This window comes from Eschscholzia californica, unplaced genomic scaffold (genome assembly GCF_041429995.1).
Source record: "Eschscholzia californica isolate CP2 unplaced genomic scaffold, dmEscCali1.0.p SCAF_6, whole genome shotgun sequence".
NCBI lineage: Eukaryota > Viridiplantae > Streptophyta > Magnoliopsida > Ranunculales > Papaveraceae > Eschscholzia > Eschscholzia californica.
Window position 1 is genome coordinate 38,315,953 of NW_028238483.1, and position 23,676 is coordinate 38,339,628.

At 37.5% G+C, this 23,676-nt stretch overlaps 3 protein-coding genes and 1 non-coding gene across 5 annotated transcripts; 2 read left to right on the forward strand and 2 right to left on the reverse strand.

The window, feature by feature from the left end:
- Positions 1-1,394: 1,394 nt before the first annotated feature.
- Positions 1,395-1,467, reverse strand: TRNAA-AGC (transfer RNA alanine (anticodon AGC)). Its single transcript has one exon. It is a non-coding gene; the product is annotated as a tRNA-Ala (tRNA).
- Positions 1,468-3,296: 1,829 nt separating this feature from the next.
- LOC147534557 (peroxidase 5-like) lies at positions 3,297-5,198 on the forward strand. The gene is made up of 4 exons (XM_086647918.1): positions 3,297-3,602; positions 3,909-4,100; positions 4,199-4,361; positions 4,609-5,198. Exons 1-4 carry the CDS (start codon positions 3,399-3,401, stop codon positions 5,016-5,018), a joined length of 969 nt encoding a protein of 322 aa, XP_086504044.1. The 5' UTR covers positions 3,297-3,398; the 3' UTR covers positions 5,019-5,198.
- A 3,178-nt stretch (positions 5,199-8,376) lies between these two features.
- DCL1 (dicer-like 1) lies at positions 8,377-19,348 on the forward strand. Its single transcript, XM_086645595.1, has 20 exons — positions 8,377-10,389; positions 10,500-10,613; positions 11,293-11,503; positions 12,052-12,446; positions 12,538-12,769; positions 12,995-13,167; positions 13,271-13,393; positions 13,485-13,645; positions 13,774-14,007; positions 14,103-14,253; positions 14,350-14,529; positions 15,043-15,204; positions 15,289-15,384; positions 15,489-16,114; positions 16,516-16,616; positions 16,756-16,955; positions 17,040-17,951; positions 18,046-18,210; positions 18,301-18,668; positions 18,903-19,348. The coding sequence occupies exons 1-20, from the start codon at positions 9,283-9,285 to the stop codon at positions 19,084-19,086; spliced, it is 5,895 nt and encodes a 1,964-aa protein (XP_086501721.1). The 5' UTR covers positions 8,377-9,282; the 3' UTR covers positions 19,087-19,348.
- A 1,027-nt stretch (positions 19,349-20,375) lies between these two features.
- Positions 20,376-23,409, reverse strand: LOC147534559 (Protein kinase superfamily protein). 2 transcript variants are annotated; one of them, XM_086650743.1, is made up of 4 exons: positions 22,172-23,270; positions 21,643-21,729; positions 21,043-21,552; positions 20,376-20,847 (listed from the first exon to the last, which is right to left on the reverse strand). In XM_086650743.1, the coding sequence occupies exons 1-4, from the start codon at positions 23,184-23,186 to the stop codon at positions 20,516-20,518; spliced, it is 1,944 nt and encodes a 647-aa protein (XP_086506869.1). In that variant the 5' UTR covers positions 23,187-23,270; the 3' UTR covers positions 20,376-20,515. The 2 variants fall into 2 exon arrangements, with proteins under 2 accessions (XP_086506869.1, XP_086506870.1); XM_086650744.1 differs by having other exon boundaries at positions 20,376-21,552; positions 22,172-23,409.
- Between the last annotated feature and the right edge of the window lie 267 nt (positions 23,410-23,676).

Genomic DNA, 23,676 nt, shown 5'->3' on the forward strand with positions numbered 1-23,676 from the left:
AACACAAATTTTTGAAATCCAAGCAAGAAGGAAATCAACATACTAAGGCACTTATTGATTTGACATATTATTAACCAAAAGTTAGGATTGGAAGAGAAATTCTATCTACCTATAATTATCCTCTTCATTGAAATGATGGGGAGATAAAGTTAAGAAAAGGCCCAAACTATTCTTTACTGTCAAAAGAAACACTCCACTATAAGTCTATAACTCTAGGGTGGTGTTAGATGAAATAATGAAGGGCCTACTAAGATACAATCTATCAAAATCAAATAATTTTGATTTAAAATCCACACATGTTAAAAAGGCCTATCACTTGATAACTTCAAACTTGTTTGGATTTTCATCTCCCTCCTATAGGCCATATATAATGAAATAGACATAACAATACATAGTCTAAACTAAATTTTGTTCGACAAAATTGTATTAGATATAATCATATATGGTTGAAAAATTCCAAGTATGGAACATGCACACTTCCCCGCCATGCCTCATCTTCATCGGATTTTTTGTGTTCATTTTAACGATCTTATGGAGAATAAAAATCCATTCCTATGTTGCTAGGTGTTTTTTTCTTTTTCATAGATAACTTCGAATTTTGATGAAAAGAATGACTTTTGTTTCAAATCATACCTAATTTTTGTGGACCAGTAACTAATCATCTAACAACTTATCAAAATAGAATATGTCATGCAAATAAAATGAAATAAAATAAAAGTAAATTAGTTGTCCAATCAAAATGAATGCAATTATTGTGGGAAGATAATGTGTAATTGTACATACAATTGGATCAACATGCATCATTCAACTGGTCAATTGCATGCGCACACCAACTTGGAGTGCAAAATAATTGACTCTTTTTGCAATTGCCAAAGTGGGACTATTTCTTACACTGCCAAAATAGAGTAAATGTTTGAAATTTGTGGATTAAAATCTGTAATAAAGATTATTCATTCATGGTTATTATATGTTGGAAAGAACTTAACTAATTTTTCAGATCAAAGTTATGACATAAACTATTTTCGTATACTCCCTTCAAGGCAAAGTTAGGGGAGAGCATGAAGAAGAATAAGGGCCCCTTCACAATAAATCTCTTAGCACTTTGCAACAAAGACAGAGTTTGTTCTCTCTCAATTTTTCCTTCTCTCTAGGTTTCTCTACACTCTCATCAACCCTTCTCTAGGTTTTAGCTAACAATTGACTCGGTCCTATAGGAGGAAGGTTGGAGAGTAGAGTTTGTAAAATTTGGTGGTGTGGTGTCTATATAACCTCTCATTATTGGCTTTTTCACACTTATGGGCCTTTCCTAGGTCAATTGAACTTACAGGCCCTTTATTTGACTCACTGAAATCTTCTCTGAAGAGTTGGGAAAAAATAGACGAAATAAAAAAACATGGAGATGCGGGGTATCGATCCCCGTACCTCTCGCATGCTAAGCGAGCGCTCTACCATCTGAGCTACATCCCCTTGGTGATATAATCTGAGTACAAAACCTATATTAAAGTATAAACCTCATGTTCGAAGATTATTAATGATAAATAAGTTTTCAAATAAGCATAACCTAGTTGTTGTTTTCTTCGATCCCTTCTAAGAAAGAGTAACAGAATAATAGGATCTCGCTTTCGTAAATGAACATCATTTTTGTCATGCAAACGTGAGAAAGTTCAAACAATGGTCTTTTAAACGAAAAAAAATAATTCCATATATGAGGGTCCTCTTTCTCATAAACATCTACTCATCTCTGACAATTGCATTCTACCTATAAAATTGCAAAACCTTAATCAATCATATGCTCCCAAATCTTATTTTGTCACATTTGTAGTTGGTTCAATATTCCTCCAAATACAAAGACAAAAGTGGTTCAACAAAAAAAAAATAGAGAGAGAGAAGTTGAAGGTAGCTAACTTCTCTTCATCTTTGTATTAGTGCTTAAAAGAATATTGAAAATTTAGTCAAACTCTAAAGCAAATATTCTTTTGTCAAAAAAGTTTTGACAATTCTTTAGACTTCAATTTTTTCGTAAAGTTTCGTGGGTTTTTGCACAAATTTTGGAGGAGCAGACGTAAATTTTCATAGATTAGGAGGAGTAGACACAAATTTTCATAGGTTTGCAGGCAAGGCAAAGCCTCCCCAAAATAATATGGGAAATTTTAAAAGGCCCCCCCGTTTTTGTTAAAAGGCCTCCCCGCTAAAAGCGCCTCTCTTTATGACCCATTTGGTTATAGGGCCCCCTCTACAAAAGAGCACCTCCTTCATCAATATTTGACCTAACGGCAAAGTTAACGCCGTTAGGTCAAACTTAACCCAAGACCGGTGATGTTGACCACGCCACATCATCATCTTCTCCGGCAAGGTCGCCGGCCGGCCAAACTTCCGGCCGGCGACCTTCAAAATTTTTTTTTTTTTTTTTTTTTCTTTCTCTCCTCTCTCTCTCTCTCTAAGAACTCCGGCGAAGGAACCCTTCGCCGGAGTTCTTAGAGAGAGAGAGAGAGAGGAGAGAAAGAAAAAAAAAAAAAAAAAATTTTCTTTTAGATTGAAGGTCGCCGGCCGGAAATTTGGCCGGCCGGCGACCTTGCCGGAGAAGGTGATGACGTGGCGTGGTCAAATGATGTGGGTGAAATACACCTTTAAAGGGGTTTTTTTCACCCATTCAAAGAGGGGGGCCCTTTAACCAAGCTAAGTCAAAGGTTTTTTACTAAGTCAACGAAACCATGGGGAGGCCTTTTAACAAAAATGGGGAGGCCTTTTAAAATCTCCCAAATAATATTGAACATGCTAAACCTAAACGACATGTCATTTTAACCAAGACCAACCTGAAATTTGGTCTTCTGATTCAATTTCAAATATGCCTTCCCCACTCGGGGCATTTCATGTCGACGAATGATGTTAACCACCACTGAAATTCGCGAGCCTTTTTTTTCTCTGTTTGATTATTATAGAATTAGTATTCATTTCAAAATACACATGATAACTATGAAAGGCAAAAAAACAAAACATATTTTGTATTTTTACGATAATTGTGTTGTTCTTGTTTCATCTGACCGACTTATTTTTTCTTTTTCCCCGCTCCTCAATCCGCTATTATTGGCATATCTGCACAAAAGTCAATTCAAGAGATCAAATTCACAGGTAGACTCCTATTTATTTAACTAAATGATGCAACAAATACAAACTACAAATCAAAACACATCTGTCTTTCACTTCTCCTTTATTAATCCAACTTGTTTGGTACTAATCTTAATTAACAACCAATAATGACATATATAATTAACTAAATGAATTTTGGATCGATCTATAATGACATTAATTGTCATTAATATTCTGTTCATACAGCTTATTCTGTTAAATACTTTGATTATAAATAGCTAAACTTAGTTTTAAGTTTGTAAGCACGAAAAATGAGTCCAAGATTTCTAGTTTTCTTTACTTGTATTTCATGTTTAAGTGTTCAAATTGAAGGTCAACTTGAAGTTGGGTTCTATCAGTCTAGTTGTGAAGGAGCTGAGTTTATTATTAAGGATGAAGTTAGTAAAGCTTTTAATGTTGATAATGGAGTTGCTCCTGGTCTTTTGAGATTGCATTTTCATGATTGTTTTGTTAGGGTAAGCTAATTTACTCACTAGTACAATATATATAAATTATTTTTGACACATACCACTAATTACCAAAAAGAAAATTATCGGGTTTGACTCACATGTAGTACTAGAGGCCTACTAGATGTACAACTACATTATGTACCATAATAGGTTAAATATGTAGAAATTCTGAGAGTCGGCACGTTGTTTTAGGTTGCTTCTTTTCATAATGACTTTTAATCTGTTGTGCAAATAGACGTTCTGAAGACATGTCTTTCGTTGTACGAATAGACGTTTTGGTTAATAGTAATGAATTTTGTTCATTGATTTTAGGGTTGTGATGGTTCAGTTCTAATCAACTCGACTTCATCAAACATCGCAGAGAAGGATTCTCCTGCAAATAATCCTAGTCTTCGAGGGTTTGACACCGTGGATAAAATAAAAAATAGGCTTGAAACTGTATGCAAAGGAGTGGTTTCTTGTGCTGATATTCTAGCATTTGCAGCAAGAGATAGCATTGAACTAGTAAGGATTAAGGAGAGCTAGCTTCTCTTGAGAAACCATTCTGACATTTCTGCTTTGTTTTTCTAATTTTACAATAAAGGACATTTTTGTGTGTATAGGCAGGAGGATACGGTTACGATGTCCCCGCGGGTAGAAGAGACGGAAGAGTATCGTTAGCATCAGAAACGATAGATTTGCCGTTTCCCACGTTTAATGTGAATCAACTTACACAATCATTTGCAAAGAAAGGACTCACACAAGAAGAGATGGTTATACTATCTGGTAATAACGGGTCTCTTTCTTTTTATTTTCTGAGTCTGGCTTGTTATGGAGGGGTATAATAGACATTTGAGGTTATTTCGGCCGATATTCTCTTATTCCAGAGTTGTTGACTTGTTATATGACTGACTTAGAATCGATAGGTAGACAGTCTTTTGGACGAGCCAAATATACCAAAACAAATGAAAAAAATATTTTCGAATCTGACTCGACTTAATATCCTCTTGAATTTTTCTGTCTAAAACAATAGGAGGGCATACTATTGGGCGCGCTCACTGTACATCTATTACAAATAGATTATATAATTTCAATGCTAGTACAAGCCAAGATCCAAGTTTAGACCCAAACTATGCAACTCAACTGAAGCAAAAATGCCCAAAGAATTCCAACCCTAATTTAGTTGTGCCGATGAAACCGTCTAGCCCGAATACTGTCGATGCGGGATATTACTTAGATATTCTTGCTCATCGAGGACTATTTACATCGGACCAGACTCTCCTATCCAACTCAGCTACAGCTAATCAAGTGAAGCAGTATGCAAATAACATTTATCTATGGGAATGGAAATTTGCTGCTGCCATGGTGAAGATGGGGCAGATTGGTGTGTTGACTGGTAATGCTGGAGAGATAAGACTCAAGTGTGGGGTGATCAATAGATAGTTATTATTGTAGAGACTGAGGTCTGACTCTGTAATAAAAAGTAATGGGTCAAATTGGGTTCTTCTCTACTTTTGATTCCAAATGAGTGAGATTTTACAACAGTTGATGAAAGTATGTATGTGGTCAGATTGATGGCATGTCAGCTTTGAATATAAGTTTTGTGTAAAATTCTAAGCAAAAGAAGCATTTCTCGCAGTATTTTCCCTTAAAATATAGTTACCAACTATTCAAGCACCTTCTCGTTATTAGATCAACCTCACGAGATTATGGTTACTTCTTGCTCTTTTTATCAGCTTCGGATAAAATGCTTCTATCTGCGATAGTATCACTTAGAAGTTAACTCGGAGCTAGGTCTGACATCTTACTGACCACATTTAAAGAAATTTTGTATACTGCTTACAAGATATACCCAAAAAAATGGCAGTTGCCTATAGACAACTCCCTGTCGATGAGACAGGACTTGCTAAGGGGGAACTTGGAGATGTCTCTAGCATTTTCTTATAAAACTGCAACCCAAAGCCCACTAGCTTGGATTTCTCACTACCAGAACTCTGAATCAAGTTAGGAAGTTCTCTAGGTGCCCCTACTATTGTTAAAGGGGCACTCAAAGGTCAATACGTAATAACTTGTTGGATATTTTGAATCTCTCTCACTCTAAAAACAAGCTCAAGATGTAAATTTTTTTTCCGCACTTACAAATTCATACCCGCCGTTTCCACAATAAATGTGGGATATCCTAGCAATGTGGAATGGACTGGGAGCTTATAAATGTTTGAAAAACATCTTACTTCTTGAACTAGCTTTTAGAGTGAGAATGCCCTGTGACAAGCCACCATAAGTAAACTACTAACCCTTAACCGCAATATCATGACTAAACGAACAAATCTACGACACTTAACGAACTCACTCAGTTAAATCCTTACACTAGTTAGAGAAAGAATACAACTCAAATAGAGGCGATGATATAAAAATAAAACAAGTGGGAAAGAAAAGTGATGTTACAGAATTCACAAGAAGTAGCCCCAATTAGAGATATTTCATTTTTGGCATACAAAAAAGAATGATATTATTATATTCAATCTCATCTATGATCTATCCAATTGCATCAAAATATCCCATAGTATATAATTTTTTGGGGGCATTTGACTTCTTTTTCAAGATAACATGTAGTATAAAAAAGGGTTAAAGTGCAAGAACTTTTGTTAAATTGGGAATCAGAATCTCATCACAAGGGATTGAAAAGGTTTGAATGGATAGGGTAGCTCTCTTGGCCAAATAACATTTGGTTGACGTTCTATGTGTCACTGATTTTAGGGTTTTCAGATGGACCAATTACAGTGACTCGATGGACCCAATTGCAAGATTGACCAGTTACAATGACTCATATGGACTCATACTTATCGAGTGAGTTAGGTGTTTCCTAAAGCTTCTATATGGCCTACGAAACTAGAAATATAGAATACTTATAATCAAATCCAAAATATTCTGGAACGATCTAAAATAACAACTCATTCAAAATATTTTTTATGAGGTGAAGGAAACTAGCATTTTTTTTTCTATTCGATCAAAATACAATAGTCAAGTAATAAATTCGACTTTGTTGATGGTATTCGGTGGACCTAAGGAAAAAAATCTTAACCCTCCTTGACTAGTGTAAAATTTAACAAGAACATGAAAACAATCTTAGTTTGTGGGGCTATGAGAGTAAATAAATATGTTGTATAAATGATATAAATTGTGCAGTGAAAACCTTCAATATAGTAAAAGAGGAAGAGGTAGATCATAAAAATCCATCAGAAAATGGCAGATGAAGAGTAAAGTAGTTGCACTAGCTGCTCGATCTGTTTCTATTAGCATTTAATATGTGGATATCTTTGTTAGTATATAGGGCGTATTAAAATGTAGTATGATTTGGACATGTATTAAATGCATTCCCTCATTTGTGATTAACTTCACTCATCTCTGCACATATCTTTTGTTTGATATGTCTTTACTCCTTTTCTATGCCAAAAGGGAAAAGTCTATTCCAACCCCACTGACCATTGTTATGGTTTGATTTTAATTTCTTTTAAACTTTATTTATGTCAATAATATATAGTCATATAATAAACCTAATTAAGGTGAATCGGTGGAAGAATCACGTCTAATTACTCTTCAATACAAGTCTCTACTAACATAGAAATGGTTGTCATAGATACCCTCATCCTCGACTAAAGAGTACTCTTCATTGACAAAGTCTCCACTCTCACAATCTTAAAACAGCAAGTTCAAAATGTTGCCCAAAGAGAGAAACTTACTGAACATTATTACTCCACCAAGTTACCGTTTACAAATACTTAAGTATATTAGATAATATATAGCTTTTGAGCTTATATTTATATACAATTAGACGTATAGGAGTGGGCCGAGTGGCTGAAGATATGGAGGTAAATTTTATGAGGGACGGTTTATTTGACATTATGGAAGCTAAGAAGGTATTATGTGGACCTAATTGGGTTGAATTAGTGGTAAAGAGCATTTTGAGAGAGTTACAAAGAAATGTGTTGTAGAAGGTGAGATCATTTTCATCCTTACTATGTAGTAGAAGGAGACTGCGTATTTTATATTTATACACTATGTGCGATTTGAACAAATTATCTCTAAGATCAAGAGTTCGACGAGGTAAACACATAGGATGCAACACCCAAAGAGTAGATCACACATAACACCTCAAACATTCACGACTAGAGAATGATTATTTGTATTACTACAAAATTACTAGAAGTAGATTATGGTTAGTTGAATTAGAAAGTTTTTTTTTTTTGTATCATGAATTAGAAAGTTAAGTCCTTCTATGTAACGCCCCAAGCCTTAGCAGTTGCCGATATTGTCCCCGCTTTAACCACCTCACACAGGTACGGGGTTTTGTCCTTGGCGAAGGCACCACAAGCCTACCCAAAAGGCCTCGGTATGGGCAACGACACACGATTCGCCCGACCATCAGAGTACGCAGCGACGCCGTGGACCCCCCACAACGATTTTGTCCTCACTTAGCCACCACTCAGCGTGGTGTGAGGTTTTGTCTTGGCGAAGGCACCACGACCCTCCCAAGAGGCCTCGGGCCGTCCTCGGCTCTGATACCACTTTGTAACGCCCCAAGCCTTGGCAGTTGCCGATATTGTCCCCGCTTTAACCACCCAGGCCCAAGCCCACACGGGTACGGGGTTTTGTCCTTGGCGAAGGCACCACAAGCCTACCCAAAAGGCCTCGGTACTTACTAAGTTTGAGCTTACACATATAGCCCAGTCTCTGGACACTCTTGTGAGCAATGTGGGACTATTACATTCTAACATGTGTCTCCTAATTTCCTTTTTCTTTTAACAAGTAAATGTCTATCTTCTCACACTGGTCACTTGTTTGCGGTGTTCGTTGATTCTCTTTTGAACGTCTCAAAACATTGGAAAATCTTTGAGAATTTGCATTGAAAATCTTTTAGAAATTTTCTACTTTCTAAAACAAATGGTAATAGTATCACATGATTCGTATCCCTTGAAGTTAGTAAGAGGAATTTATGTTTAAAATTAGGCACAAATCCAAGTCCTTAAACCAACATTAAAAATTGAATCTGAAATTCTTAATCCCCTTCTTAAAAAAGGACTGAGAATCTCTATTTTCTTTCTCTCTCTAAAAAGAACAAAGAAGTTGAGCTTTACTTTCTCATACACAAACTCAACTCCTCTCTAGTCAGAAGAGAAAGTAGTGAGGAGGGAATCGTATCCATGTCCACCAGTCAAACTTTCTCTCTCTAAAAAAAAAACCAGAGAGGTCAGTGAGTGGGTGGAGAAGAAGAACATCAACTAGTAGGAAAAAAAAGGCGAAGAAGAGATAGAAAAAAGCAGAGTTGCGTTGATAGACCGTCGAATCTTACGAAATATCAAATCCATCATCACCATTATTTATCTCTCATCAAGTTCGTTCTTCAGTCAAAATTTCGTGTTTTGTACGGTCTATCCTCGTTCTCTCTGCATCTCTCTCTCTCTCTAAAACTACCAGAATAATCAAGGATCAAGTACTACTACATTCAGAAACCCTAATTTATTTCTCTCCCTACAACTCAAGTACTCAACTTTATAAATCCCCTTTGTGTTATTTGTTGTTCTTCACCTCTTTAACTCTCTCTCTATAATTATTTATCTTCTTTACAATTTGTCTCAAATTTTGTACTAGTAGTTTGATAATTTTACTTTTCTTATTTCATTACTTTGTTAAATTAGTAAACTTTTTAATGGAAGAAAAAACTAGGGTTTCTGGAAGTAAGGTCGGTGATCAAAATCGAGTTTTGGATGATAAAACTTCTTACTGGTTAGATGCATATGAGGATATTTATATGAATGATGCTTTTGTTGATTTTGATCCGGTTGTTCCTGAGGTAGTAATTGATGATTCTTCAAATGAAGGAATTGATGCTTGTTTTTTTGGGGGAATTGATAGAATACTTGAAAGTATTAAGAATGGTGGTGGTTTAGAGCCTGAAAAAAGTACTGATAAATTGCTTGAAACTGTTGAAATTGAAACTGTGAATGGATGTGAAGGTATTCAATCTACGCTTCAAACTGAGAATGTAGTGAAGACGGAAATCATAAATCAATCAGATGTAGTGGAAAAAGATGAACTTGCAAAAACAGAACGTATAATCGATGATGTTTGTGGCATTGCTTGTGAAAGCAATGGTAACGAAAAATCATTGAATGGTGCAGCCAATGGCAAAGAAAAGTCTCGTAGTAAGTACGAAAGCCGAGATAACGAGTTTAGGAAAGAGAGAGACACCAATAGTTCTGATAGATACCATAAAAGGGCTCGCCTTAGTGATCACAGTTACTCCATCGACAAGTCAAGCAGGAAGAGGAATCGCAATTGGGAAGATAGTGAGAGGGATAGGGGTTTGAGCAGTAGAAGGGAGTCAAGAGACCGTTACAGTAGTGATAGGAGGGATGGCAGGGACAATAGGTACAGGGATAGGTGGGAGAGAGATAGTAAAGGTTATTGGGAGAGGGATAGAATGGGTAAGGTCATTTTTCATGATGGGCCTTGGGAGATTGAACATAATAGAGAGACAAAGAGATCGAAGGAAGAAAACCTGGGACAGATTGGAAGCGTTGATAAGAAACCCGATGAAAAGAAGGAGAAACCAGTCGAGGAACTGGCCAGGAAATACCAGTTGGATGTTCTCGAACAAGCGAGGAGGAAAAACACTATTGCATTTCTTGAAACAGGAACCGGGAAAACACTCATAGCTGTTCTTCTTATCAAGAGTGTTTGCAAAGATTTATTGGAGCAAAATAAAAAAATTCTTGCTATATTTTTGGTGCCAAAGGTTCCTCTTGTTTATCAGGTAATCATAATCAACAAGTTTTTCTATCATGGAAACTAGATAACTTTTTTTTTCCGCTTTATAAAAAAAATCAATTTCAAGTTGATATTGTTTGATTTTGTTCTTTTCAGCAAGCAGAAGTTATTCGTGAGAGTACTGGCTACAAAGTAGGACACTATTGTGGTGAAATGGGTCAAGATTTCTGGGATGGTCGTCGATGGCAGCGCGAATTTGAAACGAAACAGGTAAAATACAAATTTCTAAATGTGTTGTTGAAGTTAGTTAGATATCTCCTCCTCTTCTTTATTACATTTCTTCCATTCCAGAGATTCATCTTATTATCAGTTTCTCTCTGGTCGCTTTTAAATATCTGCAAGTGTAGACGCCGGTTTAAGGCATATCGTTGGATTATGTGAAAGTTCATTTGCTAGGAATATAGGAGCTTGTTATAACGTCTAGCTTCCATTGTTTTTGGCAAATCCAAATAGTGGAAACTAGTCTCCTGATTTCGCCTTTCAACCTATCAACTAGACAATCTTTTCTCAAATTTCTGAGCTAAAATTGTTCCACTCTGAGTTAATACTGCAACCATGAACCCGGCACAGCTGCAATTCCTAACAAGAGTATCTGTGGTGGACAATCTCTATTTTCCCTGCATATTTTTTTTATTGGGTTTCAGTTGTGTCAATATTTTATTATTCGTTGGAAACTGTCAAGATCAGTTAACTTATATGACACTAAGTATTAGTGAAAAATTTTGTGCCCTTTTCATTGTTCTCTGTCTTGGCTTTAAGGTTTCTTAGGATATGATGAGTGGATGATGATTTGTGAACTCAATTACGCCTGAATTTCACTCTCCTTCGTCTTTGTGTTTCTTATATTTAGTATGTTTCACTTACCTCTGATTGCTTATCTCTATTGCAGGTACTGGTAATGACAGCTCAAATTCTATTGAACATTCTCAGACATAGCATAATTAAGATGGAAGCTATCGATCTCCTTATCCTTGACGAGTGTCATCATGCTGTTAAGAAACACCCATATTCATTAGTCATGTCTGAGTTCTATCATAGAACTCCAAAAGAGAAAAGACCTGCCATTTTTGGGATGACAGCTTCTCCGGTAAATTTGAAGGGTATGTGTGAATTCTCTTATCTTGGCTAGTTTCTAAAATGTCTGGGCATAAGAAATGCACTAGCATTTTAGGTACACAAACACAACCAGTATCTTGTTTACCGCTGTTTATTATTGAAGTAACTTAAGAAGTCTGAACATGATATGAAGTAAATGTAATATGTCCTATTTATTATAAGGGGTATGGACTGTAATTCTTTTAAACGGTGTCACTTTGTATATTTCATTTTGTTGGATGAGATTCTCTGGATTTTGTCGGCTATCAGGAAGACCAGTAACCTTATTAGTGTTATATAGTAAGAACTCAGGATAGTGGTTTTTATTTATAAAACTTCACTATTATCTTTATATACATATATATATATATATATATTATATTGGAAGGCAAGAATTAGCCAGAAACTAGGGGATTCTTTCTATATAAATCATACTTCATCCTAAGAATACATGCAAATGTAATTTCTCTTTGAACTTAGCTTTTTGTTCTTATGACGCAAGTTCATGCTTTGTATCACTTTAAGCAGTAAGTTACTTATTTCTTCTGAATAGGTGTTTCCAGCCAAGAAGACTGTGCAATAAAAATTCGGAATCTTGAGAGCAAACTCGATTCGATTGTTTGTACGATAAAGGACCGTAAAGAGTTGGAGAAACATGTTCCAATGCCCTCGGAAACTGTGGTTCACTATGACAAAGCAGCGAGCTTGTGGTCTCTCCATGAACAAATAAAGCAAATAGAACAGGCAGTAGAGAAGGCAGCACATACGAGTTCCAAAAGAAGTAAGTGGCAATTTATGGGTGCTAGAGATGCTGGATCTAAAGATGAGCTGCGTCTTGTTTATGGTCTTTCTGAAAGAACAGAAAGTGATGGAGCTGCAAATTTAGTTCAAAAGTTGAGGGCTATAAACTATGCTTTGGGTGAACTGGGCCAGTGGTGCGCTTACAAGGTAGTCTATGAATGGTCACAGTAATTTATTTACTTCTATCTTTCTAAATACAGAGTTCATGTACTGATTGAGCATTTCCAACATTTTGTAGGTCGCGCTCTCATTTTTGACGGCCTTGCAGAATGATGAAAGGGCAAATTACCAGCTTGACGTAAAATTTCAAGAATCATACTTGAATAAAGTTGTAACCCTTCTACAATGCCATCTGTCTGAAGGAGCTGCTTATGATAAGGAGGGAAAAGGAACAAACATAGAGAACGATGATGTTCAATGTGAAAACAATCCTGATGATGTGGAAGAGGGGGAACTTCCTGATAGCTATGGTGAGTTGCTTTGGCTGACCCTTGCTTGGAGTTCATTTTGGGGTAGTTGACAACTTGTGAATTTCTAGATCTTGTTACTTCTTTTGACTTCCCTCTGACCAATAAACCAACCCTCCCAAATGTCTCAAGAATTCACAATTGTACACTGGTGTGATGATTTAAACTCTTCATCTCGTGTCATATGCTTACTATTGAAGTTGACCACTTTTATATGCTTTGTGATAGTTGTCTCCGGTGGAGAGCATGTTGACGTGATAATAGGAGCAGCTGTAGCTGATGGAAAGGTAACTCCCAAGGTGCAGTCTTTGGTTAAAATACTTCGTAAGTATCAACACACTGAGGACTTCCGTGCAATTGTCTTCGTGGAGCGAGTAGTTGCTGCCTTAGTTCTTCCAAAGGTTGACTTTCTCAAAGCAATTCCTCCTAATTCTGTTTTTATTTCTTTAGGTTTTAAAAATTAGAAGTTGTTCACCTTTACTTCTCTCTGTGCCAACTTTACAGGTCTTTGCCGAGCTTCCATCTCTAAGTTTTATAAAGTGTGCAAGTTTGATTGGAAACAACAATAGTCAAGAAATGCGGACATCTCAAATGCAGGATACGATTTCTAAATTTCGTGACGGGAGAGTATGTAAAAAAAGCTAGAATTGAATATTAATAATTGAAATATGTATTTTGGGGCAATTTTTCATTCTGAAAGTTCATTCTTCTCTTCCAGGTGACATTGTTAGTCGCCACTAGTGTTGCAGAAGAAGGATTAGATATTAGGCAATGCAATGTTGTCATTCGTTTTGACCTTGCAAAAACTGTTTTGGCCTATATCCAGTCTAGGGGGCGTGCAAGGAAGCCTGGATCGGATTATATTTTGATGGCTGAGAGGTATTTGCATTGGACCAACTTTTCGTTATCGCCGTGCTTAGCCTCTTATTCTTTACACTTGTCAGTCTGAATGTTCCCAAGTGTTGACCTTGAATGAAGTGATCTGACCTTTTAATGTTTAAATCTAGGGGAAATTTGTCACATGAAGCCTTCCTAAGGAATGCTAGAAATAGTGAAGAGACCTTGCGAAAGGAGGCGTTACAAAGAACCGACATCAGTCATCTTAAGGGTAACCCTAGGTTAACTACTGTGGATACAACTCCGGGGTCAGTGTACCAGGTGGAGTCGACTGGAGCTGTTGTGAGCTTGAACTCTGCTGTTGGTCTCATTCACTATTTTTGCTCCCAGCTACCAAGTGACAGGTTTGAGTTTAATATCTTTATACCGGTTGATATTGCATTGGGAGGGGGGATCTTTTAGTATCATTTTCTTAATTCTGTTTTTATCTCTATCTCAGGTATTCGATACTACGTCCGGAGTTTATTATGGAACGACATCAGAAGTCAGGCGATTTCATTGAATATTCATGCAAGCTCCAACTCCCCTGTAACGCACCTTTTGAGAGGCTGGAGGGTCCTATTTGCAGTTCAATGCGCCTTGCTCAACAGGCACGTTAGTATGTGATGTGTTGGAGATCTGGTTCTGTTGATATTTTCCTTTTCAAGTCCATGGATATCCCTTATAAATTTTATTCTCATATGCAGGCTGTTTGTCTGGCTGCTTGCAAGAAGCTTCATGAGATGGGGGCATTCACTGATATGCTTTTGCCAGACAAGGGAAGTGGGGAAGGAGAGAAGGTTGACCAGAAGGATGAAGGGGAAGTACTCCCTGGCACTGCAAGACACAGAGAATTTTATCCTGAAGGTGTTGCCGAAGTTCTCCAGGTGAGTTTCGGGAATACTTCGCCATTTGCACAGTGCTATAGTTTTACCGTCCTTTTAGTATTATGGATGAATAGTTCGTCAGTGGAAGATTAAACTAAATTTATTATTGTGATTGGGAAAAACCATGATTTCTCCCCCTAATTATTGTGCCTTTGTTCTCATATGAATGTATGAGCATTATTTGTTCTAGTACTGGGAAAATATCAAAGAGACTATGCTTGAGTTTCGGTCAACTTTCAAGTAATTTTCCTTAACTGAAATTGGTGATAGAAAACTACAACGTACTGTGGGAAGTCCGTAGCAGAACTCAAAAGTTAATTAAATTAGACGAAGAAGACCTAGTTGCGTTACAGCACTTACATTGTTCTACTGCTGAAGTCTTCATTTGCAGAATTAATGCTACTACGGATGCAGTTCCATGTCTCCATCTTTTAACCCCTTTAGTTTATATTTTGCTATATGTATCGAGCATGTAACATGATTCCCAAACATGGTTCTTTATTGCCATTTCAGGGAGATTGGATTTTACCCAGTAGAGATGGTTGCCGTGAACCTAAAATCGTACATCTGCATATGTATGCTGTAAAATGTGTGAGCATCGGCACTTCAAAAGATCCATTTCTAACCCAAGTTTCAAATTTTGCTGTAATGTTTGGTAGTGAGCTGGATGCAGAGGTATTCTATTCTATCACTTTGATAACTTCCTTGGCAGTTCCAAATTATTTCCGTGGTATGTCTAACTCTTGCTTTTTTCGTTAGGTTTTATCGATGTCGATGGATCTCTTTGTTGCTAGAACCATGAAAACAAAGGCATCTCTCGTCTTCCGGGGGTCAATAGATGTTACAGAAGATCAGGTTGTGGATCGTTTACAGTCCTGAATAATATAAAAAAGTAAAGAGATTTTGTCTTGACTATGTGGAATGACATCTTTGGTATTTTGTTTTTGTTGATGTTGCAGCTGACCTCTTTGAAGAGTTTTCACGTGAGACTTATGAGCATTGTGTTGGATGTGGATGTTGAACCTTCGAGCACTCCATGGGATCCCGCAAAGGCATACCTTTTTGTCCCTGTGGTTGGTGAGACATGTGTAGATCCTCTAAAAGAAATTGACTGGATTCTGATTGAAACAATAATAGGAACAGAAGCATGGAAAAATCCCTTGCAGCGGGCTCGGCCTGATGTTTACCTTGGTACAAATGAGCGTAGTCTTGGTGGAGATCGGAAGGAGTATGGATTTGGAAAATTACGTAATGGTATGGCATTTGGTCAGAAATCCCATCCAACATATGGTATTCGAGGGGCCATCGCGCAGTTTGATGTTGTGAAAGCATCTGGATTGCTTCTTCATCGAGAATCCACCCAAAATCAGATCGAGGATGTGGTCAGAGACAAATTGCTGATGGCCGATTCTTGCATTCATGCCGAACATCTAGTTGGAAGAATTGTGACTGCTGCTCACTCCGGGAAGAGATTTTATGTTGATTCTATTTGCTACGATATGAACGCAGAAAACTCTTTCCCAAGGAAGGAGGGCTACTTAGGCCCTCTGGAGTATCGCTCATATGCTGATTACTACAGGCAAAAGTACGACTTTTATTAGCCCAAAGAAATGCTTAGCTAACTCTATTTATGTATTATTAACCTATCTGTGTCATTGATATGCTCCACTGTTTTCTTTTATTTTCATATTTTTGTGTACCTAATATTGCTTTGTGAGTGCGAGTTATCTGACCTTTCCTCACTTCAATGCAAGCAATGGGAAGCCAAGTTGCACCTGAGATGTTGTACATGAAAAAGCAGTTGAGCTGATGAGATCTATCGAGGAAGTTGTTAACTACTGTCATTTGTGAAATTTGTTGATAGTAAACAAATATCTAGGCGACAGTAGCTACAAGTTCTGTAAATAGATTTCAGACGCTTCTTTCTTTCATGTGCAACATATAGGTGCATTTTTGGTTATCCATTCTGCTATGTTTTGTTTACAGATATGGAGTTGATTTGATTTACAAGAAGCAACCTCTTATAAGAGCACGTGGGGTTTCATGCTGCAAGAATCTCCTCTGTCCTCGATTTGAACATTCCGAAGGTACAAATTTTATTGCTCGACTACTTTTGGAAGACAATAAACCTGTCCCCTTTTCCACTTTGAGCATGACATCTTGCTTTATCTCTGTGTAGCCCGTGACACCTCTTTGTGGTGCTTATTTTTTTTCGTTTTTATGCAGGAAATGAAGATGAAGGCGATGAGGTTCTTGATAAAACATACTACGTCTTCCTTCCCCCTGAGCTATGCTTTGTACATCCACTTCCGGGTTCACTTGTTCGGGGAGCCCAAATGTTACCCTCCATAATGAGAAGAGTCGAGAGTATGCTTCTCGCAGTTCAGTTAAAGGATACAATTAATTATCCTGTTCCTGCTTCCAAGGTATGACTTTTGGGTAGCTGCTATGATTCCCTTGTTAGGTTTCTATCTTCTCACTATCTGAAAAGCAAGTTTATCTTTTTTCAGATCTTGGAAGCATTGACTGCTGCATCGTGTCAGGAGACATTTTGTTATGAAAGAGCAGAGTTACTAGGAGATGCTTACCTGAAGTGGGTTGTCAGTAGATTTCTGTTTCTCAAGTATCCACAGAAGCACGAGGGTCAACTCACAAGGATGAGGCAGCAAATGGTCAGTAATATGGTGCTCTATCAGTATGCGTTGAGTAAAGGGCTTCAGTCATATATTCAAGCTGATCGATTTGCTCCATCTAGATGGGCGGCTCCTGGAGTTCTTCCAGTCTATGATGAAGATACGAGAGAAACAGAATCATCATTATTTGACCCCGAGAACACCTCTGGTGAATCAAGAAAAATCTCCAAGGATGATGAATATGAAAATGATGATATGGAAGATGGTGAACTCGAGAGTGATTCGAGTTGTTACAGGGTTCTCTCTAGCAAAACATTGGCAGATGTAGTTGAAGCATTGATAGGGGTGTATTATGTCGAAGGTGGAAAGCTAGCTGCACACCATTTTATGAGTTGGATTGGGATTCATGTAGAGTTTGATCCGGAAGTGGAGTGCCCAAAAAAACTGTGCAGTGTTCCAGATAGTATACTGAGGAGTATAAATTTTGATACTTTAGAAGATGCTTTGAACATTAAATTCAATGATAGGAGCCTATTGGTCGAAGCCATTACTCACGCTTCAAGGCCTTCTGCCGGAGTTTCTTGTTACCAAAGGCTAGAATTTGTTGGTGATGCTGTCTTAGATCATCTAATCACTAAGCACTTGTTCTTCACGTATACTGATCTACCTCCGGGTCGCTTGACTGATTTGCGAGCTGCTGCTGTAAACAATGAAAACTTTGCACGTATTGTAGTTAAGCATAAGCTTCATTTTCACCTTCGACATGGGTCAAGTGCACTAGAAACACAGGTTCATCTCTCATTCGTTATTTAACCTTTATTTGTTTTAGAATGTTTATGTGTGTGTTTAGGATGTTCTGACAAGGTTTGGTCGTTAATTTCAGATTCGTGACTTCGTTAAGGATGTGAAAGATGAGTTGTCGAAACCAGGGTTCAATTCATTTGGTTTAGGAGATTGTAAAGCACCAAAAGTGCTTGGTGACATCTTTGAATCCATTGCTGGTGCAGTTTTTCTCGACAGTGGGAATAATACCTCTGTCGTCTGGAAGGTAAAAATCATTAAAGTTCATTGCATTTGTTTATTAGTGCAACGGAGAATTCGAGGTAAAAATCAACTTATCGTTTTGCTGTTTGAATAGGTTTTCCAACCTTTGTTGCATCCAATGGTGACACCGCACACACTTCCTATGCATCCGGTGAGGGAGCTCCAAGAAAGATGCCAAAAACAGGCTGAAGGCCTGGAATACAAAGCAACTAGGAGTGGTAATTTAGCCACTGTAGAAGTCTACATCGATGGGGTCCAGATTGGGATCGCTCAAAACCCACAAAAGAAAATGGCTCAGAAATTAGCGGCAAGGAATGCACTTGTCGTTTTGAAAGAGAAAGAAATACTTGAAGCCAAAGAAAAGGGCGAGAATGAGAAAAAGAAAAATGGGAATCAAACGTTCACCAGGCAGACCCTTAACGATATCTGCTTGCGGAGACAATGGCCAATGCCTCAGTACCGGTAGATTTCTTTCTTCATTCTTTTATGTAGGAAATATTATACTTCCGCAAATATCTATAAATACTAACATGCAGAGCTGTTAGCCAAGTGACCTCTCGGGTCATTTTGCTGACTCCTGACCTAAGCTAGGCCCTTGCCCGAACTCAACTACTTAGAGGTTCACATGGGCCAACGACACCAATTGTATTAATTATTTGTTAATCTAACCTTCCGAGTGTTTTTTGGGATACTTAGGTGTGTAACTGAAGGTGGTCCAGCACATGCAAAGAGATTTACGTACTCTGTTCGAGTAAATACAACCGAAAAGGGATGGACGGATGATTGCGTTGGGGAGCCAATGCCTAGTGTAAAGAAAGCGAAAGACTCTGCCGCTGTCCTTCTGTTGGAGCTTCTAAATACTTGGTATCCAAGTCCTTGAGCTGTTTACATCTGTTGGTAAAATTATACAGTTTGAAGTTGGTTTTGTTCTTCAGCATAGTCTAATGACAGATATAGTTTGGTTTAGTGTTAGATACTGTCCCCATTAGGAACAGAAATTTACCTCAGTAAACCCGGGGAAGTAAAGTTAGGGTTTTCATCTTACTTGTATTCAAACAGTGTATGAATGGGTCTAAATTCATTGACATTGTTAGATTGATGAATGAGAATTGGGGAAATGGAATTGGTTTTGTGCATTTCATTATACAAGCTTATAACGGCTCGCTATATCCGGGATATATTTTCTCTCTTCCCGCACATCTTTCTTATCCAAAAATCAGATGTCATAATAAAGGACGAACAATTTTTTCCACCTTCGTCTTTACTTTTTACTTTTTTTTCCTTGCTTGCTTTTTCCCCAGATGGGCTGTTGTTGGGTACTTTAGATATAAAAACAACTATCATTATCATCCTTGTTTGGATTAGTCATTGAATAAAAATAATAATTGGATGGATAGAGAAGAGAGGATAAAAACAATTGGGGTGGACCCTTCTCTTAGGGGTCCCCAAACTAGTTCTTTGCGGACCCAACAGTCGTATGGGAGAGGCTCCAAACTAGTTCGTTGCGGACCCAACAGTTGTATGGGAGGGGCTCCTCGGTTGGTATCCAATTTTGAGGGGTTGGGTTCTGAAATTTTGGATTGGGGAGACAGCCCCTCAACATTGGGTTTGCTCTAAGCTGACAAGTACAACTGGACCACAAAATGGACGGCATAAATTTTATTCGAAGCTTGTAGTTTTATTTTCTAACGGGGTATAAACTGTGACCGATGTGTACAACCAGTTCTATAATCTTGCCCATTGAAGATAAATTTGAGACGTTTAATCTTAGCCTTTGGAGATAAATTTTGGAGATTGAATTTCAACCCTTGCACATAAGTTTGAGAGGTGTAATACTGACTATTGAAAAAGAGGGTATATTCTAGAAAAGATACCCTCCTCACTTATTAATTTAACTCCCTCATTATATAAATTGCGGTCTAGTTGTACGTGCCCATTTAATCAGTCGAAATTGCTGAGTTATCTAGCATTCCCGAAAAAGATAAAGAGAGAGAGAGAGAGAGTAGGAGAATCGGTGAGAACAAATTTACCAAAAACGTTACTGATTGAATGATTAGTTACAGATTAGAAACCTCTTATCCAAAAGATGAGAAGTTGAGGAGTAAGTTAGGTCAAATGTTGGGGGGCAAAAGTGGAATCAGATACAAATTTGGATCTCAGTCTGAAATATGAAAATTGATGCTTAAGATCCTCCAAACAAGCTAAAAAAGAAAATGCTTATTCACATAAATTTCATACATGGGGCGAGATCAGACAGACATATTATACATTTTTCACTGGAACACTGTAATCTGAAATTTGCTATATCCTTAATGCACAAAACTAGATTCCGGCGACATCGATATCATCTGCAGAAGACTGGAATTCGAAAATGTTTCTTCAATTGCAGGTCCTCTCCTAACACTTCCATCCAAGCTATCTTTTGTGATTTGAATGAGTTCTCTTCCAACATCCATCATACTAAGTCTTCCATCTCCACCAAATAACAGACATCTTGATGCAATATCTGCAACTATTTCCATCTGCTCTCGACGAAACAATGGCTGTTCATGATAGTAAAGTAATGGGTCAACAATCTCCTCTATCTTCCTACTTCTAATCTTCTCCAAAACCTCATTTGGAAGATCAATATGTTTCGAACCTGCAATTATCTCAAGTAAAAGCAAACCGAAATCATAAACATCACTTCTACAGAACTGCGCACTTTCTTTAGTGTCTAATAGATTAAACCCTGCAATTTTAATGGAGTATTCTTGGTCTAGATAAATGTTTTCGGATTTAAGATCATGGTGATAAATTGAAGGAGATATCTCATGTTGTAGATATGCTAGAGTACCGGCGATTTCAGCTGCAATGACCAATCTCTGGTACCAATCTAGTCCAGTTTTTCTCTCTTCATGATTCAAATGTTCTTCTAATGTACCATTTGCAGAGAACTGATAAACGATTAATGGAGTTCGATCCGAATCGGTACAACAACCAAGTAGGCAAGCGAGATTCCTATGTGAAACTGTCGACAAAATCTTCACTCGGGCAAGGACTTGAATGAGATCTTGTTCACTCTTGCAATGTATTTTCTGCACAGCAATATGTGATCCATCAGAAAGAATTCCTGCATGAATTGTTCCATTGGTTCCTTTAACAAGTTTATGCCTATCGTCGAACCCTCTTGTGGCTAAATCTAGCTCCTCGTATGTAAATAATCGTGTTTTAGAAGCCTTACGAAATGAAGTATTATTCTGATCATTTCTTGGATCAGGGTCCCATGTTCCAGACCTCTTGGGGCTTTTTGATATACCATAAAGTGCAGCTATAGATCCAACGAGAAAGGCTGAAGCGAAAAACCCTAATTGCAATTGAAAAAAAGAGTTATTTTCTCAGACAAAGAATGAGCAAAACAGAACTAAAAGTAAGGGTCTAGTTATCAGTCATATACCTGCTAGAATTAGAGTTTTATTTTGCTTATTTCTGTGGGTATAAGCACAATCTCTTCCATATTCTTCATGCCCATCCTTGACACAGGCTGGAGAAACAAGTCCAGTTTATAACTCACCATCTTACTTCCATAAAAGAAAAGCAATAAAAATGAATCAATCCCATAACAGGGCATAGTTGAAACGTACACACGAGTAATAACTGTGTGATTTATAACAACCAATAAATCATGTACCAACGAATACGGTCCCAAAAGAGGGCAGAAATATAAGATACAAAGGGTTTTGATACTCTCATACTGCAGTTTCAATGGAACTGGGGGTTCAAAGTGACATTAAGCAATTTCTTTCGAGTTTGAAGCATGCTATAGTAGTCGATTGACTCATTGAGCTAGTGCTTATTAATTTATCAAGTTTTCTAATGGGTTGAGTAAGTTCAGATATATCACATGTAAACTATATTTCAATTTAGCACAAACAACAATCATGAATATTAAACTGCCTAATAAGATTGATAGAAAAAAAACTCACATTTCAAGCATCCAACTCCATCTGCAAACCCATCTCCAATAAACCCATTCTGGCATTTGCATCTAACTCCATTTCTCACTGCTGTAGAATTTTCAACAAACCCATTTATATCACATAAATCCTTTGAAGAATTTTTAGGGATTGCCCATTCTAGTTTAACCCCTCTTTTTTCTTGTACCCAACTAGTAAATCCCCTGCACCCAAAATTTGAAAAGACTGATAACCCATCTCCAATATCCCACACACTGTGATCAGAAAGTGGGTAACAACAACTTGAAGAAGAAGAAGAAGAACTATTAGTACCATTTTTTTCACAACCCAAAACTACAAATTTCTCACAACCCACTTTACAAATAGAGGAATCGTCACAATCATATAAACCTATTATATTATCAATTGATATACCATAAAATTCATTCCTTTCAAACCCAAATGAGTTCACATCAAAATACCTACGACAAGAATATATACCAGGAAAATCAACCAAGATACCATCAATGAAAAAATCAAGAACTTTATAGTTTAGAGACCCAATACTTAAGTTTAGTGTGGTGGAATTCAAGCAAGAGAGTTTAAATATTTCAGAATGTAAACCACAAGAAGTATTTGTTAAGTGAAAGGGAAATGGAATTTGTAAGTTGCCACATTTCTCATTACACTTATTTGGAATTTGAACCCAAAGTGGTGGTGATTGGAGAGAATGAGAAATGGGTATTTGGTTAAAAGCTCTTAAAAGAACAATGTAGTTGAAGAGAAGAGGTAGAGAGAGAAAAGGAGACATTTTTGCTGAGAGAGAAAGAGAGGAGAGAGAGAGAGGAAGTGGTGGAAGGGAAGAGGAAGGTATGGTAATGGTGGTGGAAAGGGATGATGATGGGGTATTGTGGGATGGGGTGGCCATGTGAATATAGAGGAGAAGGAAATTTGTTGTGCCTGTGAATGACCCTACATCCGTACATAGGGGTGAGAGAAAATGGTGGGGTGTTTGAGAATTCATAACTTTGGAATTGGTTTCCATGAGAATACAGAGGAGTGAGAATTTGACAGAAGTTTGGAATGTTTAGATAAGCATATGTGGAAATGGGGGTGTTTTTTTGGGTGTGATGTTCAAAGGCTAATTCATGGTTTTGTTGGCCATTTCCCAATTCATCCCACATGAGCCTTTGCCTCTTTTTAGTGTGATTCATCTCTGTCATTCCCATGCTAGAGTTACCTGAAATGTTGATAACTTGAAGACCGTTACTGTACAGTCTGTACCACAAGGTGTTTTTGTTTTTTTCGACAATAGGCTCCAAGAGTCATTACATTTATTTTGCATTGATACATCATGAATATAATATGAAATACATCGTGAATTATCCTTAAGCCCATCCCACAAGCCTGCAAACCCGTCTCTTCTTAGTTCTTACAGGTTTCATCGAGATTGGATCCTACGACCTCATAGGTCAAAGAGGGGTACCCAACTACTGCACGAAAAAATGATGGACATTCTATAAGGCGTTATATGT

Excerpts from the sequence above, each read along its gene's own strand:
- LOC147534557 (XM_086647918.1), top strand. The coding sequence starts at position 3,399 with ATGAGTCCAAGATTTCTAGTTTTCTTTACTTGTATTTCATGTTTAAGT. Across the intron at positions 4,101-4,198 it reads CAAGAGATAGCATTGAACTA|GCAGGAGGATACGGTTACGA; the intron begins GTAAGGATTAAG and ends TTGTGTGTATAG. Across the intron at positions 4,362-4,608 it reads AGAGATGGTTATACTATCTG|GAGGGCATACTATTGGGCGC; the intron begins GTAATAACGGGT and ends CTAAAACAATAG.
- DCL1 (XM_086645595.1), top strand. The coding sequence starts at position 9,283 with ATGGAAGAAAAAACTAGGGTTTCTGGAAGTAAGGTCGGTGATCAAAAT. Across the intron at positions 13,646-13,773 it reads TATATTTTGATGGCTGAGAG|GGGAAATTTGTCACATGAAG; the intron begins GTATTTGCATTG and ends GTTTAAATCTAG. Across the intron at positions 16,956-17,039 it reads ATCCTGTTCCTGCTTCCAAG|ATCTTGGAAGCATTGACTGC; the intron begins GTATGACTTTTG and ends ATCTTTTTTCAG.
- LOC147534559 (XM_086650744.1), bottom strand. The coding sequence starts at position 23,186 with ATGGAAACCAATTCCAAAGTTATGAATTCTCAAACACCCCACCATTTT. Across the intron at positions 21,730-22,171 it reads TGGAGTTGGATGCTTGAAAT|CCTGTGTCAAGGATGGGCAT; the intron begins GTGAGTTTTTTT and ends TTGTTTCTCCAG. Across the intron at positions 21,553-21,642 it reads TAAAACTCTAATTCTAGCAG|GGTTTTTCGCTTCAGCCTTT; the intron begins GTATATGACTGA and ends AATTGCAATTAG.